Below are 20,521 nucleotides of genomic sequence, written 5' to 3' on the forward strand. Positions count from 1 at the left end.
CACTGCAGAAACAAACTGCCAGATAACTATTTACATGCCACTTGGCACTGCACACCTGTTAACGCATTTTGGCGAAGGGTCTGTGAAGACCTATCTCTGCACCTAGAACACCCCATCCCGGCCTCCTCCTCCCTTTGCCTACTTGGTGACATCACTAACCTTAACATGGACACAAAACAATCCCACCGGCTCCTCAGAATCCTTACTATCGCAAAGAAAACTATCCTCCTGAACTGGAAGTCCAAAGAAAATCTGAATTTAACGCAATTCAAAAATCTACTGTCAGATCACATTTCCATGGAGAGAATGTCTGCATGCAGGAAAAAACAATTGGCAGCATTTGAAGACACCTGGGCCCCGATAATTAATTACATCACATAGGGTGGGGGGCTCGGCGGGGTACCCCTCCCTGGCCTCTGGACGTGGGCTCCTTGTGGGCTCTCCGGCTGGGGCCTGGGGCGCTTGTCCCCGGGGGGCCGCGTGCCTGGCCCTCCGGGGGTGGCGTGGGGGGGGTCGGTGGCCTTGTGGGCGCTGTCCTCTTGGGCGGGTGGGGGCTTGGGGAGGGTGGGTTGGGGTGGCCGGGGGGCCTTGGGGCCCGTCTCGCCCTTGTGGCCGGCAGTGGTGCCCGTGTTGGCTCCTGGGGGCGTGGCTGCCCGCTTGCGGTGGGGCTGCGCTTGTCGGGTCCGGCCCCCGGGCAGGGCGGGGCGGTGCTCGCTGCGGTGCCTGGGGGGGGGGCACCCTGGGTCCTGCGGTGGTGGGGGTGCGGGGGGTGGTGAGGGGTGTGTGGGGGGGGGCGGATGGGTGGGGGGCTGCGCATGGCTGGTGTCCTCCTCCCACCCCGGGCCGCCCTGGCCGCTCCTCCCTTCCCGTTCACATGTAACTAGGGTTTTGGGGGGACGGTTGAGGAGGGGGGATAGGTTTGGGGCGGCTTCGTCCTGTTTGCCGGACCCTGCCTTGTTGCGCCGCCCCCCCCAAAAATAAATAAATAAATAAATAAATACATAAATTAAAAAAAATGTAACAACACACATTAGTCACCATATGTCACTAGGGCTCCGGGGGGAGGGATGGGGCAGACTAGCTCTCTGTCGCGGTGGGAGCCCCCTGCCGTCACTCCCCCCAATTTTAATTGCACGTCAGTCAGAGACACACTCCACCCACACCACATATCACACTAGGGCCTGCGGGTGCCGGCCCGGCTTGTTGTGGTGGGCTGGGCCCTGGGGGCCCGGCTGCCCCGGCCCGCCCTTGGGCCCCGCGCCCCGGGGGGTGGCGTTCCCGTCTGCCTGCCCCCGCCGGCGGCCCCGCGTGGTCGGGCGTGTGGCCGCCTGGGGGCGGGGGCCCCGGGACCCGGCCGGGGTGTGCGCGGGGGGCTCGATGCTTGGGGGCCACTGGTTGGCGGGGCCAGCCGCGCCCTGTCGCGCCCCTCACGTCCACCAACGTTCCACAGGAAGTGACAAACCTGCTCACGCCCACGTACATGCGCGTATACACACATACCACTTTAGTGAATATTTGGTTCATCTTGATGCTAACCTCTTCTCTTGTTACAGCCAAGTCTTTAGTGTTGTAGTTGTCTTTGTACTGTCTTGAACGTATGTCTTGTTATGTTTGGTGTCTCTCCCCATCACTTGTGTCCCCCTCCCTTCCCCTCTCCTATGCCACTCCCCCCCCCCCGGCCCCCCTCAATCTGCGGCGCGGGGGAGGAGAGCAGTAACAGCCTACTCAGGGAAGAAGACGAAGACCCCCCCCCATCTCATATCCCATCCCCATATGCCTAAATAAAGTATGAAATAAGCAACAGGGGGAACATCTGACACCTCTGGAAGAATACAAGGGTACCAATACTCCCCTGTTATAGATCAAACTGGCCCCAAAACACACGGCACCCAGATCAATCATACTGCTTGCCCAAGATACCGGGGACAAAAAAAAAAAAAAAAAAAAAAAAATGTACATGCAGGCTATTAACTCAATTGTTCTCCATAATCACTGATTTCAGGTACATTCTTATACGGCCTTGTAGCCAATGGTGGTCTGGTCTGCAATCCACTACATATAATCTTGACCCCATGTCTACTATCTAATGAAAAAGCAGTTTACAAATTAATGTGATAAATAGATTCCAGCACTATTTTCAGAAATTATATCTTCTTTATGAAGCAGAGTACACTGCTGCCTAATATACAATTTAAAGGTACAATAGGTAAGATTTTTGTGTTAAAACATTGTTGCAAAACCATTGTAAATCCCTTCCTATCACTGAAAAAGGCTCGCTGACATGTTGACTGACCCTCTGCCTGTGTTTATAGTCCTTTAAATCGGGTTCCAAAATATACAGTTGACGGACCGACACTTGTACCAAAACACTGTATAGCTGTACAATAATTCAAGCTCATTGGTTGAAAATGAATTGCCACAGCCAATGGTGTAGGGGGGGTTTCAACATGAGCGCGTTCACAGAGAAGGGGGACGGATAAACTGTGTTGTGGTTTGAGGGTGTTTGTTGCTGCAGTTCCTTTCTTAACTGTTATAAGTCCGAAATTACCTATTGTAGTTTGAAATGAAAATACACCAAATTCTTATACATACTGTATTTGATAAATATCGAATCACCTCACATTTTCACCTAATATAGCCGTACTTTCCATTGCAGTCATGAGTTATATATATCAATGATATTCTATGAAATTAGCTAAACTTGACTACTATTGAGATTACTTGTTTTTTTCCTCTGGGTATATTGCCTTTCATGTTCCTTCAACCAGCGTCTTCTCTTTCTTGCTCCATTCATCCTAATATTTCATATGTTTTAGTTTTTTCTCTCTTTTCTTGTGACAATGGATTATCTGTTTTTCCAGCTCCAGATACATTCTAAGTGAGAAATGCCAGCCACCATTTCCTTCCACCATCTCCTCTATCTCTGTTAATAATTGTGTAACCTGAGTGCCATCACACAAAATCAAGTCATTAATAACATGATATCTGTTCCCACATTTCTCAACAATCCACTGAAGGTCTTTATCTCTCTCAATGTGCTGTGAAATTGACATTTCTCCTAGTTCTTTGGTTCTAGAAAACAGCACTATCGTGTGTCTCCAGACTCTCCCACTAAGAAGTTCCAGGTGTTTCTTCACAGTTGTTTTTCTGTTCATAGATGAACCCACTGGAATTACCAGGAGCAAAGCATGGGGTCCAGGAGGGCACAAATTAACACTCTGCACAATTTCCTCTTTCACCCAATCTAATGTCTCATGCTCTGAAACTCCATTCCAACCTGGAGTATCTACCACGGTGATCTCTTGTCCAGCTACCTGACCTGTTTTCTTTTGACACTCCCCAGTCACTCTCTCAGTGTTAAAGAGCTCTCTTCCCAGAATGATGTTTGCTATAGTGCTCTTTCCAGCCCCTCTCTCACCCAGCAAGACTATTCTGACCTCTGGCAGATTATTTATTGGGATCTTCTCACCTGTCAGAGAGAAAGAAACAAGCTGCATTAACTTGCATGGAAATATGCATATGGAGATTGACAAGTACAGATTGAATTTCCCATGGCTCTATATAATTACCCATGGCTCTTAACCAAACAAAAAAAGAATAACTCACTTGGGAGCATGGCAGATGCTCTGAACTGTTCAGCTTCAGTCTGAGTGTCTTTATCCTGACTGATTTGCTGTGGTTTCCCACGGTGTCGCCACACCTTCCACTCCACTTTCCCCCTCCTCTTTACAGACCTTTCTGTCCCCTTATTCTGAATTTCATAATACCCATCTCCATTTTTGCCCACCATTTCCTCAATCTTCTCCAGCAGTTCAGTAACCTGAGTGCAGTTGTCCTTGCTCTTATTGTCCAAAATGTGATACCTGTTCCCACACTTTTCTAAAAGCAACTGGAGTCTCTTCCCCCCTTTCTCAATGTTCAGGTCTGTTGTGTCTCCCTTGGTGAACAGCACTATAGTATGGTTCCAGACCGTCTCACTAAGAAGCTCTAAGTGTTTCCTCACAGCTTTCTTGTACCTTTTCCCTGGTGATCCCATGGGAATAACTAGAAGGATAGCATGGGGTCCTGGGTGGCATAGTGACACACTGCATGCTATTTCCTGTTCAACTCTTATTGTAGCATCTTGGGCTGAATGCCACACCCAACCTGATGTGTCTACCACAACAAGCTGCCTTCCAGCTGTTTCTCCCTGTCTCTTCACACAATGGACAGTCCCTACCCTGGAGTCAAACTCTTCCCTGCCCAAAATTATGTTTCCAGCTGAACTTTTCCCTGCCCATCTCACCCCCAGAAGTACAATCCTTAATGCTGACTGGCTTTGTGCCTGACAGCATTCAGATTCTTCATCTTCATATGGCATTAGGAATCCCTTATCTGCAATTTAACAAAAATATTTTAGAACTTAAGACCCACCAATATTTATGCACCGGACCGAACATGACACTCTGAATTCTAGTTTAATTTAATTATATGGCCTCCATTGGCTTGGTTGATGGTGCCTCTAAATGGATACAGGATTAGTAGTAGAGGGGATATGCTTCTACAACATTATTCAATTGCGAGGATTGATAATTAAAACATTTCCGTCTTAATAATCCTGAGCACCAAGCATGTGGGTGTAGCAGTATAACTACAAAAAGTAATCAGTCTCATAAATGACTATTATCTAAAATATCATGAAAATTCTTAAATTCCAATATTAATTAGTGTGATTGCAGAGCCTGGGATGTACAGTTGCTTGCCTTGACTTTTTGCACAATTTATTGTGTTGTAGATTTAATTTTAAATGGATATAATATAATAGAATCCCGGTCAGCTGGGGCCTCTCTGTGTGGGTTTGCATGTTCTCCCCGTGTTCGCGTTGGTTTCCTACAGGTGCTCCGGTTTCCTCCCACAGTCCAAAGACATGCAGGTTAGGCTGATTGGGGAGTCTAAATTGCGCGTGGGTATGAGTGTGTGAGTGAATGGTGTGTGTGTGCCCTGCAATGGACTGGCGACCTGTCCACAGTGTATTCCTGCCTTTCGCCCAATGTATGCTGGGCACCCAGCGACCCTGTTCAGAATAAATGGGTTAAGATGATGGATGGATGGCTATAATAGCCATTTTTAGCCATAACTTAATTTTTGCCATTCATAATGATGCCAAGATTGGAAAAAACTGCAAAGGATTTTGCGTAGGCTATGTGTGTGTGCCCTGCAATGGACTGGCGACCTGTCCAGGGTGTATTCCAGCCTTTCCCCCAATGTATGCTGGGATAGACTCCAGCCTCCCTGCGACCCTGTTCAGGATAAGCGGGTTAGGATAATGAATGAATGAATGAATGTATAGGTGTAGCCCTATGGGAATTTGGGGTATTTCCTAAACTCATTGTATTTTTATTTTGTTTATTTTATTTTAAAACGTGTTTTGAATAATCTAAAAAATGTTTAAATACTGTTTACATGCATTAAAAAATGTGTTAGTTAAAATTCACTTCCTTGGAGTGAGGCCAGGAAAGCAGCAGTCAGGGTGAAGCAGGAAGCAGGAAGACGGGGGAGAGAAAAAACGGGAGTAGAGGAGAAGAGACAAGACGGGAGAGCTAGCACTGGTGCACTGCTAGTCATAAGTTTATAGTTTGTAGAACACCAATGTATAGTGATATTGTAGTGAATGTGTTTAGACCAACAGACAGTGAGTCTTTTAACAACATTCTACAGTGATACAGCGGTGTTACAAGGTGTTTGATATCGAAAACTCGGACAGATTTTACGTAGCCATTTAAAGGTTAAAATATTTATGTAACTGTAAAAGCTAATTTAACCTAGCACTGATAACAGCTACATAGCCTACATTTAGTGAATTATTTCATTTAGCAGTCACTTGATTGAAACTTTGCATTAAGTTAAAAGCCTATGGTAGGTATTCTTAGGGTAATGTGAATAGCTGTAAAGGTCAATAAGTAATAATTAAGTAATTTCGTTAGAGCATTAATTAACACTAGAGAGAGTGATCTCTCGCTATATAGGAGTTTGGGGAGCGCACTCCACACTAATAGCCAGACACGCTAGGGGGCGCTACATAGGCCTACACTCCACGGTGTTTACATTGGATTTAGCAGTTTCCGGTTTGAGATGTCAATGACTTGACATCACACCTTTGTAACCTACTCAGCAATATGCCTGTAGTTAATCAAATAAATTAAATGTGTTCTTATGCGTGACTTATTTAGCTTACAAGAATGGGAAAAGTTATTGTTATGATATATTGAACAGATCTAGGCATATGCTTGTTTTGGGTACAAGTACCCTTTAAAATTGGTGGTAATTGAGCTCCTAGCTAGCTATCAACATTAGGTTAGCATATTAGATTGGTTAATCTACCTAACAAACAAGTAAAGGCACTAAATTCAATATAGGCATGCTGCATGAATGAATTCAACAAAAATAAACTATCAACCTCTAGAATACGATATACCTGGATATACTCTGCCTCTTGAAAATTTCTCCATTGGTGGTCTCTCAGTGGAACGTCTGAGTTTTTGGTGTGCTTCTTTGGGATCTTCCTCTCTGACTTTCTCCATATTGATTGGGATTGGGGTGTTTTAAGTTTTAAATGTTTAAATATATTAGTGGTATTACCAGAGTGTTGCACTATCGTGCTGCATGTGTCTCAGACTGCCATGCTTATTCCACATGCTGTGAAGTAACACCACACAACACTTTCTTCTTTTCAGCCATTTCACATGGTTTTTGTTTCGTCTCCTGCTCTCGCAAAGTTTGGTCAGATGAGGAATCAGTCAGGAGCAATTGCAGAATGTTCACGAGCACTCACGCTGTGTAAACACTGCACAGGAATGCCTGTACAAAGATACAGTTGCAAAGACAGCTTAAAAATGGATGCCCCTGCACAAGAAAATAAGTTGTACTCCCGAGTTTGAGAATTAAACATTTATTTTAGTGAAAGCAGTGTACTGGCTCAGCCCATCCATCAACCCATCAGCCACTACTTTGGAGGGTCTAGAGAGATTAGGGGCACGGCATAGGTCTGGGGGTGTCAACGAGCTGCCTAATGGACCTTTAGGTGGGAGACGCGATTTTCTCTGGAGGAATGTGATTTATGGTTATGGTTATGGTTGCTTATTGACGGTCTACTCTTGAGCCAGGTACTTAACCTGAATTGCTTCAGATGGCGGCGCGCACGTATGCAGCAGCTTTGCTCTCCCTGAAGTGGTGCATTTTGTTCATTTTGTCAGCATTGTGTCTTGTCTGTCTGTCAGCGACAAGACACAATGTTACAGCCGACAGGATCTTATAAAGATCAGAACGTCATGTAGCGAACTGGGTTTCACCAAGAACTTCCGCAATTCACACATCCCAGAGGAGATCATTTGCCTAGCGGGGTCTCAGAGGATTACTATACCGGATGGGAGGCACAGGAGGTGGCGGAGGGAAAGGAGGCAGAAGCGGGGCTGTCACGCTGGTATACAAGCCAAACTAAAGAAGCCTTCACTGCCCAGCATTTTCCTCACCAATGTCAGGTCGCTCAGCAGGCAAGACATTCAGCACCTCAACAACTATAAAAGCAGCAAAGATCCAACCACCAGCAGCAGCAGCGACTCGCTAGCTGAAGAACTTAATCACTTCTTTGCCCGCTTTGAAGTGTATGAGGCAGAGACTGAGACCGCAATGCTACCCATCAACTAACAGCCTGGCACTTACTGTTGGCACAGATGAGGTCAGAAGAGTGCTCTGCAGCGTCAACCCCAGGAAGGCCACCAGACCAGATCGTATTCCAGGAAGGGCACTCACAGACTGTGCGGATCAGCTGGCAGCAGCCTTAACAACTACAGACCTGTGGCTCTCACCTCCACTGTGATGAAGTGCTTTGAGAGGCTGGTCCTAAGACACATTAAATCCTCTCTTCCACCCACTCTGGACCAGCATCAATTTGCCTACAGAGCCAACAGGTCTACAGAAGATGCCATTTACACAGCTCTCCATATTGCACTGACCAATCTAGAACACCCGGGGACATATGTGAGGATGTTGTTTGTAGATTTTAGCTCTGCGTTTAACACAATCATGCCCAGCAGAATGATGACCAAACTGCTTGACCTGGGTGTCAGTCTGGACACATGCAGATGGATCAAGGACTTTCTTACAAACAGACCACAGACTGTCAGGCTGGGTACCCATCACTCCCCGACCATCACACTTAGCACTGGAGCTCCTCAGGGCAGCGTGCTGAGTCCTCTCCTCTACTCTCTCTATACCCATGACTGCACACCAACCCGCAGCACAAATGTAATTATTAAGTTTGCAGATGAAACAACAGGAATGAGACTGATACACAATGGTGATGAGTTCTTCTACAGATTTGAGGTCCAAAAACTGTCAGAATGGTGCTCCAACAACAACCTGGCACTCAACACCTCTAACACAAAATAACTGATAAGGAAACTGAGAGAGGAACCTGCTCCTCTCTTCATCGGAGGAGACATGGTGGAGAGAGTCAATTTCAAATTCCTGGGCAGACACATCTCTCAGGACCTCACTTGGACTGTGAACATTACCTCTCTCGTGAAGAAGGCACAGCAGCGGCTCTACTTTCTGAGGACACTATGGAGAGCTAACCTGTCCCAGCAGCTGCTGCTGTCCTTCTATCGCTGCTCTGTAGAGAGCATACTCACCTATGGCATCCTGGTGTGGTATGCTAGCCGTACTGCAGCTGATAAAAAAGCAGTCCAGAGAGTCATCAAAACAGCACAACATATCACTAACACACAGTTACCCTCACTTGAGGACATTTACAGAACTCTGTGTTTCCGTCAGGCCACAAACATAATCAAGGATTCATCCCACCCAGGCAACCACCTCTTCACTCTGCTGCCCTCTGGGAGGAGCTATAGGTCTTTTAAGACTCGCACCTCCAGACTACAGAACAGTTTTTACCCCCATGCCATCAGAGAAATGAGCTCTGCAATAATCTGCTGTGATCAAGTCTGTGCAATATTTCATGTGTAATATTCCTGTTAAGTGTAATTATACATATTTAAAAAAAAATTTTTTATACTCATATTATTCATAATAGCACTCACACTTTAGATTTTACCTACTTACTTGTTTTTACTCATTTGTTTTTTATACTCTGCGTGTTCCTGTCTGCATTTGTCAAGTTTTTTATTTTAAAAACACATGTATTTAGGTACAGCCATGGAAGGAGGAGGGTATTGCATTCATCATGCTGCAATCCATTTGATTAAGGTAGATGAGAAGAAACAATGAGCTAGGTATTGTAGCCTAAATATGTTTTGTCACGTAGGCTGGATCCAAACTTAGACTCGCTGTGTGACCGAACAAGACACAGGGAAGCGGCCACTTACAAAATAAACTGGCGAGTAGATGGAATAATTTACTTATTTTATGAAAGCTAAAATATCATATAGTTGAATGCATGCCACCTTTTATGGTTTTCTAAGATTGTATCCACAGCCTAGATCTGTTCAATATATCATAAAAATAACTTTTCCCATTCTTGTAAGCTAAATAAGTCACGCATAAGAACATATTTCATTTATTTTATCAACTACATCGGTTCCGTAACACTTCAGTGAGCAGACATATTGCCGAATAGTACAAAGGTGTGATGTCAAGTCATTGACAGCTCAAACCGGAAACTGCTAAATCCAATGTAAACACCGTGGAGTATAGGCCTACAGCCTGTCATTATCATTATGAATGGCGAAAATTATTCAGAAACTTCAACTGGTTATTTGTATGAACTACTTAAGAGGGATTATCCATATTTAGTATGCTCAGGTGGAGAAAGTGACGATTCAGATGATGACATTATGGAACCTGGCGCTAGCAGGGCGACATCCATTTAACATCCGACAAAAGAAATACAAAATTAGCCCTTTTGCACGTACCTTCACAAATATGTGATCATTCCAGAACTGGCCCAAACGCGTACAGTCAAAAATATGTGATTAGAACGCATCATTAGAACGCTCACTTGATAATGTTGTCACAATGGGTTTCTGCCATCTAAAATGGATTCTGAACAAGAGGTGTGCGTTAAGCCCTGTCAGCATATGGCATTATGGCAGAATAAATCAATATCAACTTGTGAAGTTGAAATTGCTGATAAATGACAATTAATCTACATCTTACTGACAGCAAAACTGCACTAGCTAAGCAATTTAGTTGCTCTTGGCCTTTTACCACAGATCTAACAATTATATATTAATGAAAAGTGCAAACCATCAATAGTGCAAGTAATCTAGCATACATAGCTATTTTCAAATTTCCAAAAAACATTGCACCAAATAAACAAATTAATGCTTACAAGGATATAAATACCGGTGTCGTAAAGAGTTTATGTAGCCATTGACACTAGTTCAACAGGATAAAAATATACTAAGTTAGTCCATACAGTATGAGTTAACTAACTTTAGACTGCTAGCTGTTGAAATGAGCTGACTATGCGGTGACAGAAGGCAGAATGATACAATGGCATTTACAAGTTCCAATGTGTCACATTACGGTAAACCCACCAGTGATCAAAATAATTCACTGAAGACTCTACAAACGGTGAAAATATACCGACAGTTGCAACGGCTTTTGCGGCGCTTTACATTTCACTGGGCGCTGCCATCTTGTTTTTCTGCATTCAACCAAAGATAATACATTAGAGAGATGCTCGATTTGCTCCCAAGACAATCTCACTCATTTCCCCATCAAGTCTTCTGGGAAGATTGGCCAAAAGAAGCATGTTATCTTAGTCATGTTATTATCTTTTATTTTGACAAAATTATGTGGTTGGTCCTTAGCCACAGTCTAGGGTTTTAGCACATCATGATCAGGCCTTAAAAAGTATTTTACAAACATTTTGAGTGTCTGTTACAATGTCTGCTAAAATCAGAATACGCAATGTTTAACATGTGTTTGAAAACATGCAAATAATATCACAAATAACAACGTTTTCATTGCGCAAATTACATTAGCTGACATTGCAGCTGGCTTAGTTCACTTATATCATGCAGTTAATACGGCCACATGAGGACTTCAACAGCATAATGTCAGGCTTGCTGTCGACTTGAAGAAATGGTATCTGATCTCCTATTATTTCTTTCTAGCGGTAGCTGGCTTAATGATATGGGTAAAAGTTAGCCTATGTTTGTTGAAATGAAAATTTATTTTAGTAGCTATATTGATGTGCAGCAAATTGTTTTGTTTGGAGCATATTTCAGAGAGACCGACAAAGGTGTGTGCAGATTCCAGCAACAAGGAGAATAAACTGGACCATAACACCACTGTAGATCATGAAATCGTATAGAGGGGATCCTCTAGTGTTGCCAAATTGGGATATTTTGAAAATCCAGTCACGGTTGAAAAATTCATTAAAAAGGGAGTAGAAATGAAGAAAATATGTTCAAATAGGATCTCTTTTATCTGATTTAAACACGGTTTATTACGATTGAAATGTATGTTGTCATTATCAAAGCACTTTGTGACTGGACGCCCAAACGAGGTGTTCAACAACATAATGTAAGGCTGTCGGCTTGAAGAAATGGTATCTGATCTCCAACAACCGTTATTTCTTGCAGTTAGCTCTGTGAGTTTAGCTCTATATTCTGAATGATGCAACGACAGCAATGCGGCAAAACTTCTAATAAAGCAAAAAAATATTTATTTCATGTAAAGACAGGTCAGCCATAGCAACAAAGGTTTAAGCTATGACTTGTATGTCCTATTTATAGCAAACTTTGTTGACGTATTTTTTTTTATTATATTCGACTCCAATTGAGTATTATTTAATCAGGATTAGCCAAATGAAACATCACTTTGTTGTTGAATCCAGTTGTATGTTTTTATATGATATGTAGAATTAGTATGATTGCGAAGCAACACAGATATTTAAGGTTTTCCAGGGGGAAAAATTCCCGTAGGAATAAATGGCTGAATGTTCAGTTTCTAAAGTGGTCACTGCTGGAATTGAAATGTTTGGACATGTTTTTTAAACTTACACACTCAATTTTTGGACTACATACAGTCCCCTCCAAGACTGAATTTGTATTAGAAAAAATAAAGCAACATGAAGACCAGAGAGCTGTCTTTGGGAGAAAAGCAAACCATTTTGAAGCTTATAAATGAGGGGAAATTGATCAGAGCCATTGCACAAGCATTGGGAATAGCTTGCACAAGAGCTTGGAATGCTGGCATACTGTGCAACAGACATCAAACAGGTCGACCAAGGAAAACAACAGCAGTTGATGACAGAAACATTGTGAGAGCTGTGAAGAAAAATCAGCCAGTGACATCAACACAATCTCCACAGGGCAGGAGTGAAGGTGTCTCAATCAACTGTTCAAAGAAGACAAGAAGAGAGCAGCAATATAGAGACTATAACACAAGATTCAAACCACTCATCAGTCGTAAGAATTGGAAGGCAAGATTACAATTTGCAAAGAAGTACAGAGATGAGCCACAGAAGTTCTGGAACAAAGTTTTATGGTCTGATGAGACCAAGATTAACCTCTACCAAAGTGATGGAGAGGCCAAAATGTGGAGAGAGAAGGGACCTGCTCATGATCCAAAACATACAAGCTCATCTGTGAAGCAGTGGAAGAAGTGTCATGGCTTGGGCTTGCATGGCTGCTTCTGGAGTGGGCTGACTAATCTCTATTGATGATGTAACTCTTGATGGTAGCAGCAGGTCTACAAAAAACATTCTTACGGGGAAATGTGTCCAAACTGGGAGGAACTTCATCATGCAGCAAGACAATGACTCAAAACAGACTGCCAACAAGTGGAAGGTAAAGAAAAAGTGGAAAGTTTTAGACTGGCCAAGTCATTCACCATACCTTAACCCAATTGGGCATGCATTTCAACTCATGAAGAAGAGGAGATTGAAGGGAAACAACATGGCTCAGGCAGTAAGAGCAGTCGTCTGGCAGTCGGAGGGTTGCCGGTTCGATCCCCCGCCCAGGCTGTGTCCAAGTGTCCCTGAGCAAGACACCTAACCCCCAAATGCTCCTGACTAGCTGGTTGGTGCCTTGCATGGCAGCCAATTGCCGTTGGTGTGTGAGTGTGAGTGTGAGTGTGAGTGTGAGTGTGAGTGTGAGTATGAATGGGTGAATGAGAAGCATCAATTGTACAGCACTTTGGATAAAGGCGCTATATAAATGCCAACCATTTACCATTTTTTGCTCACCTAAAAATTGGGTGGTCTAATTCCAAAGGTACCATATTCTAAGTAGATTAACATATCTAGTTGTAAATACCAGGAAATAAAAACTCATGTTCATCTTTTTATCTCAAGCCCAAATGTATTCATTGTTTTGCAAAAACAAAGGAATTGGCTCCAATACTTTTTGAAGGGACTGTAAATAAAGAGCCAGCCTGCTTTTGAATAATAAATAGCATGAGAAATTATGCTGTTTCACTTGATGGGCCTTGTGTACTTGACAAAAACATAAATCTATGGACCTCAATGAATATATTAGTATAGAAGATGTGATTATTGTACTCTATTGTACCTATTCCTATCTGAAGATAGATAGCTAGTAAAGAGAGTGGGACAGAGAGGTGGGGGCAAGTGCAAACCTTTTTTTCAGGATAAAAAGTGTAGTATAGTTTAGTAAGCAAAATGCACTATTTTACACCCTATAAGACCCATAATCTCATTCCATTTCCATATGTCCTTTTTGGAAAATTGCCAAGAAATAGACTGGAAAAAACAATGCTGAATGCAAATTTTTTGTGATATTGTCCACAAATTTCCACTTTCACTGCGTGAGTTTCTATAACTTTGTTTTAGCAATATTTGGAGTGATTTTAACTCTTGGAAAAAGAAACCCCAAATAGTTACCTTTCAGAAGAGACCAGGACTATGCCTGTAGTCAACAGGGTTCAATAATAGTAACTATTTTATTCTGGTTATGTCATTTTTAAGGTTGTGTCAAGTAAAGGGGTGATACTTAAGGAGTTAATATGAAAAGTACAGTGCATCTGTATTATTTCAAAATGAGTCATTTATACACTTCCTTAGCTATATCTGTGATTTTCTTGCCTCAAGCTCCATTGCAAATCAATGATGTCTGTCTGGCTTTTGTATTACAATGCCAAGGATGATAATGTTTTGAAAAGTTTTGTTTTATAACTCAAATGAATTAATGTATTTCATTAGATCACAACAGCAGTGAGCACAAGAAACAACTTATGCAAATATTGTCGAAAGATACATTCCCAGTCAGCAACATAAAATGTGTAAATGTTAAATTAACACATCCCTAAACCATTTTATCGAGTAACATTGATTCAGTTTCATTGTGCATATATGGATTATCATGTATATTGGAAACGGTATTACAAGAAAAAAAGTAATACTCCTGTCATTCCCTTTTCAGCTTTAATTTGTTCTGCTATTGCTCCATCACTATTAAAATGCACAGGAGATTATAAAGCAGCTATTCCCTTTCAACCCAAACTTTTGTCTCAACAAAAAAACACAAAGAAATTAACACCCAGAGAAGTTACAGGAGGCTCACCAGACTCCATATTGGGTTTGCAAGATGCCATTTCCTCTCCTCACAATGTACATCCCTTGGTTCTACAGGACCAGGTGTTCTTTCCTGAGCAATGAAGAGTCTGTTCTGAGGACAAACACAACTACAGCACAGAAAGCCATTGTGAACCGGATAGACCACTTCAAATGGGCTGTGACAAATGAACTGTACTCAGGTTACTCAACATATTACTTTACAATGCCATTGATATATTTTTTGTGCTTGTTCTTCACCGTAAGCAGAAAAATGGAATATAAATTATTGTATTCATCCTCACAAGCAACCCAAACACAACTGTAACATAAGTATCAAAAGTAGCAAGTGCACTCTCCCAGGGCAAGGTTTGGCCACACTCTGTTATTGTTACGTTAAAACAGGTATGACAACATCTTTTGTTAGTGACAACCATACACACCCTGCTTTATGTGTTATTACAGTAAATATGGCAAACATCATAGCATTGGTGTCTGGCTGCTACACATTTTGGAATTTACAGTAGCATGCCACCAGCCTGTGATTACCATAGCTGTGGATGTGCAGCTGTACTTTTTGAACACATCAATAAAAAACACATGGCCCAACAATATGACTGTATAGATGTTAACACTAGACCTTCTACAGTGCCTTTCATAATTATTGCTATCCTCAATTAACATTTGCAAATAAATGCTGGGTAACATTCACTTTATTGTTTATCAAATGTCTAAAAAGATTGGGGTCACAATTATGATACCCCTGTATTTAATACTTTCTGAACCCTCCCATTGCCAAGATAACAGCACTGAGTAGCAAAGAGCTGCAATTAAAGTAAAGAGCCTACCACTGCTGCTGCACAACATTCATATGGCAATACAGAACAACATATGGGCAGCATGTAGCGTAGTGGCTAAGGTACATGACCGGGACCTGGAGGGTTGCTGGTTCAAGCCCCAGTGTAGCCACAATAATATCCGCACAGGTTTTGGGCCCTTTTATTAATAGTGCATATTATCCCCACGGACAGTAAGGAAGATGGTGAGGGAGGCTACAAGTAATCCTAGGATCGCAGTTTTTGAATAGCAGAAATAGGTTGTGTCTTGGCATCACCAAGGTACAAAACCAAGCATCTTGAGTTTGCCAAACCTCATTGGACTGGAAGAGAGTGCTATGTACAAATGACACCATCATCATGTTTGGTGGCAAAATGGAATGCATACAAGGAAAAGCACCTCATACCTACTGTCAAATATATTGGTGGATCATTGATGTTTTGCTGCCAGTGGTGCAGGGGCACTATTTAAGATCTACGGCACAATGAATTCAACAATTGGTTGTAGGAAGATTGTCCAGCAGGACAATGACTCAAGCATACACAAAATCCACACCAAAATGGTCTGGTTGTTGGTGACAATAATTTTGGAACCTGTTTTATGGGGATTTATTTTATTATTTGACTTTGGTTGATTCGATTAAAATGAATAAAAGACACTATTTTCTGTGTAAAAAAGCTTATGTCAATACCTTTAAAACAAATAAAATGTATTAAGGGTGAAAATAATTCTGGAGCCCACTGCAATAGACAGGAAACTAATTTGTGAAGTACACAGCTAACACAATGCACTGAAATGACCAAAGACAACAAGGGCAAACAGAAACACACACACTCACAGTGATCATAGTTAAGACTAAGCTTTGCAAATTTGTTGGATTACATTAATGGCATTTGGCAGACTCTTATCCAGAGTGGCGTACAGTTGATTAGACTAAGCAGGAGACAATCCTCCCCTGGAGCTATGCAGGGTTAAGGGCCTGGGTTAAGGGCTTTGCTCAAGGGCCCAACGGCTGTGCAGATCTTATTGTGGCTACACCGGGGACCAAACCTACCAGTCGTGTACCTTAACCACTACACTACAGGCCTTGAATAGGCTACGTAGTGATGTGTATGTGTAAACCAGGGGTGCATCGGGTTGTGCCAAGCGAAAGTTGAGAAAACAAAAGAACAGCTGCAATGTGTGTTCCAATAACACATGTCTTTAAAACTGTTAACGTAGGTAAGTCTGATGACACCGAGTCGAAAACTGAGGGAGAAGTCGAGCTGAAGCTAACATTAGCAGAGACACCTGCCATGCTAGTTGAGACCAGAGACCCAGTAGCATCACAAGAAGGCAGCTCTTGCATCCGAATGATGTGCTGCCTTCTAGCGACAGGGAAAAGCATCCACCTCACAACAGGGAATAGCGATCGAGGTTGAGGAGAATCTTGCGGGTCGTGAAGGATTCTCCTGCAGCAGTTGTAGGGACCAAGCCAGATGTAATGTTGGACAACACAGAGCAATATCCATCAGACCCCTTTCTCTTTGAAAACAAAATGTTAAGCACAGCAGCTGTCTGAGCCCTGATGGGACTGTGTTAGCTTGGGTTGAAAGATAATTTTTCAGATTTTAATGTATCTGATAATGACAAAGTAAAATGGTACCAAAACATAAGTGGCAAATGCACGGTGGATAGGCACTGACGGTGTCATCAGATTGTGCACTCGGCTAAAGCAGGCAAAATGTTTTGTTTTTGCTGTTGTCTCTTTCGGGTGAAGGGAAGTGAAAGCATTTGGGCTTTTCTAGTTTTTGTATAGGAAATGATAGAATTAATCTCCATTCATTCATCTCCAGTGCATCACGTAGCCAAATACATACTTTTCACACCAAAGTATTGCATTACGGAGGATAAGACTTTGATTGCGGGACTTGTGGGGGCAGAAAGGCAGACAATTGAAAGGAATCGGAAAGCACTGAGAGCACTGAACTAATTGAGGCTGTTTTTAGCTAAACAAGGGCTCGCCTTCAGAGAGCATTGGGAGTATATGCAGGTCAAGGAGCCCCTTCTGTAAACAAAGGAAACTTTCTTCAACTTTGAAAACGAATGTCAAAATATGGCAGTGTGCTCGAGAACTACCTCAGTACAAAAGCTGGGCTATGTAAATTGCATTCATTGCAGATGATTATTAAAAAGATCAGAGCGCTGTTTTTTATTCTGATTGTTGATTCAACTATTGGGCGGCAGGGATGGGGATGTTCTCCCCGTGTTTGTGTGGGTTTCCTCCAGGTACTCCGGTTTCCTCCCACAGTCCAAAGACATGCAGGTTAGGCTGATTGGAGGGTCTAAATTGCCTGAGTGTGTGAGTGAATGGTGTATGTGCCCTGTGATGGACTGGCGACCTGTCCAGGGTGTATTCCTGCCTTTCGCCCAATGTATGCTGGGATAGGCTCCAGCCTCCCTGCGACCCTGTTCAGGATAAGCATGTTAAGATTATGGATGGATGGATGGATTCAACTATTGACATTACCTAAGTAGATCCTTATCCTTCTGATAAGAATGGAAAAAAGCATTGAGTGTTTCATTTGATGAGCTTCCCAGTGGCAGTGCCGAAGCATTCCATGATGTATTGACTGAAGCGCTCTGTGAATTCGGACTTAAAGTCAACAATATTACAGGACAAGCTTATGATGGCTGATGATTGATGTCGGTTGATGTCGATGGGCGGCCTGTAGTGTAGTGGTTAAGGTAAATGACTGGAACACGCAAGTTCGGTGGTTCTAATCCCGGTTTAGCCTCAATAAGATCTGCACTGCCGTTGGGCCCTTGAGCAAGGCCCTTAACCCTGCATTGCTCCAGGGGAGGATTGTCTCCTGCTTAGTCTAATCAACTGTACGTTGCTCTGGATAAGAGCATCTGCCAATAATGTAATGTCTTGTAACCTGTCGGGCTGTCAGGGAAGCAAGGATTAAGTATAATATGTTTATTTTCTGAATCCAGTGGTTCCAACAAACAATATCTTTGTTAAGATGTTCAGCACTCTGAAAACTGAAAGGGTGGTATTATGTGCTAGAACCCCTCATTTAACCTACATTTAAATGAATAATTATTATGAAAAATGACAATTATGAATTAAATCACTGAATTCTTGGATAGGTCAGTCTACAGAAAACTGGTGGAATCAACCAACAAGTCAAAACAAACTCTATATCGGATCTCAAGATTAAATTAATTAATGAAGAAGGAGACAATTAGAATAATTAATTAAAATCATACATTCTTTATTGAATGTAGGCTCAGTACTTTTAATTTACAAAACAGGAGACATTAGAAAAGACATTAAACTGCAAATACCAGAGTGAGGGAGAAACAGATAAGTCAGACTTTGCCATTGTAAATACAGTCAGGTCCACAATTATTGGCACCCTTGATGAAAATGAGCAAAAAGGGCTGAATAAAATAAACAACACAGATAATGAGCTATATTCTATGTCCAAACATATGGGAAAACTATATACCTGTATCTTAATACAATTATTCTAATTTTTATTTTATTTTTATTGAGTAATACTATTTTTTAATGAAAAATGTAGGTGTCAAAATGATTGGCACCCTTAAAGATTATTAAAGTTTAAAGTTAAATCTGAGTAAACTACTTATTTAAGTTAATCTCAGTCTTAAGGAACTGTATTGTGGCCTTCCATCACTTCCTGTTTCGGTAGGGTATAAAAATGAGGTAACACACATGTAAAATCCCTTTGTCATCCATCACCATGGGGAAAGTCAAAGAACTGTCAAATCAAAAGAGACAGACGGTTGTTGACCTACACAAGTCAGGTAATGGGTACAAAAAAATACATAAACGGTTTAACATACCACTAGCCACTGTTAGGGCAATAATCAAAAAGTTTCAAACATCTGGAACAGTTGAAAACTTGCCAAGAAGAGGACGCAAGTGCATGTTGCCCCCACGCACAGTGAGGAAGATGGTGAGGGAGGCAAAGATGAACCCCAGTTCAAGAACTGCAGACTTGAGTAGCATCTTGAGGTCACAAAGTCTCAAAATCAACCATAAGACGCCACCTCCATACCAACAGGCTCTTTTGAAGGGTTGCACGAAGAAAGCCCTTACTGAGAACAACCAACAAATTAAAGCGTCTGGAGTTCGTGAATCATCATTGGAACTATGACTGGAACAGGGTCCTATGGTCAGATGAGACCAACATTGAACTTTTTGACCATGTACACCGTCAGCATGTTTGGCTTTAAAAAAAACGGATGCATACAAGGAAAAGCACCTCATACCTACTGTCAAATATGGTGGTGGATCATTGATGCTTTGGGGCTGTTTTGCTGCCAGTGGTCCAGGGGCTCTTGATAAGATCAATGGCATAATCAATTCCACCAAGTACCAGGACATTTTAACCCAAAACCTGGTTGCCTCTGCCAGTAAGCTGATACTTGGCGGAAGGTCCACCTTCCAACAGGATAATGACCCCGAATATACTTCAAAATCAACACAGAAATGGTTCCATGAAAACAAAATCAATGTTTTGCAATGGCCATCTGTCTCCAGACATAAACCCTATCGAAAACATGTGGTCTGAATTGAAGAGGGCAGTCCATAAGCGCAAACCTAAGGATATGAAGGATCTTGAAAGGTTCTGCATGGAGGGATGGTCCAAGATCCCTCCAAATGTGATCTCCAACCTTATTAAACATTATAGAAATCGGCTCAGTGCTGTTATCCTTTCCAGGGGAGGCTGCACCAAGTACTAAAAACAGGGATGCCAGTAATTGTGAAACCTTTTTTTTTTTTGGAAATAAATGTATAATTTGAAAATTGTGTAATTTTGGTTGATTCCATTGAACATTAATAAAATAAAATATTTTCCACATGTTGGAAAATTACAATATATCTGAGTAATGGTATTATATGTTTTCTACAGTCTTTTTTGCGCATTTTCATCAAGGGTGCCAATAATTCTGGACCTGACTGTACCTTAGCCTAAGGATGCTTGCCCCTGACTGGGTGATGCTGAGTTAAGGTGTGGAAGTAAAGGGGCCATACTTCTTTAAGGCCAGAACTAGCCCATCTAAGAGGACAACATTGATTCACTTGACCTTATATTGTTGAAAGCAGGGCTAAGCACCATTATATTATTATGAAAAGAGTCACGGTTT

At 42.2% G+C, this 20,521-nt stretch overlaps 1 protein-coding gene across 1 annotated transcript; it reads right to left on the reverse strand.

The window, feature by feature from the left end:
* Nucleotides 1–1,725: 1,725 nt before the first annotated feature.
* LOC133122852 (GTPase IMAP family member 8-like) lies at nucleotides 1,726–14,653 on the reverse strand. The gene is made up of 3 exons (XM_061233078.1): nucleotides 14,532–14,653; nucleotides 3,607–4,374; nucleotides 1,726–3,469 (listed from the first exon to the last, which is right to left on the reverse strand). Exons 1-3 carry the CDS (start codon nucleotides 14,560–14,562, stop codon nucleotides 2,796–2,798), a joined length of 1,473 nt encoding a protein of 490 aa, XP_061089062.1. The 5' UTR covers nucleotides 14,563–14,653; the 3' UTR covers nucleotides 1,726–2,795.
* Between the last annotated feature and the right edge of the window lie 5,868 nt (nucleotides 14,654–20,521).

Source organism: Conger conger, chromosome 2 (assembly GCF_963514075.1).
Source record: "Conger conger chromosome 2, fConCon1.1, whole genome shotgun sequence".
NCBI classification, from domain to species: Eukaryota; Metazoa; Chordata; class Actinopteri; order Anguilliformes; family Congridae; genus Conger; species Conger conger.

What these genes read in the sequence shown, in the direction of transcription:
- LOC133122852 (XM_061233078.1), bottom strand. Translation starts at nt 14,562, where the DNA reads ATGGCATCTTGCAAACCCAATATGGAGTCTG. An exon ending in CAAACCCAATATGGAGTCTG is followed by an intron (nt 4,375 to 14,531) that starts GTGAGCCTCCTG and finishes GTTAAATTGCAG; the next exon opens with ATAAGGGATTCCTAATGCCA. An exon ending in AGCATCTGCCATGCTCCCAA is followed by an intron (nt 3,470 to 3,606) that starts GTGAGTTATTCT and finishes TCTCTCTGACAG; the next exon opens with GTGAGAAGATCCCAATAAAT.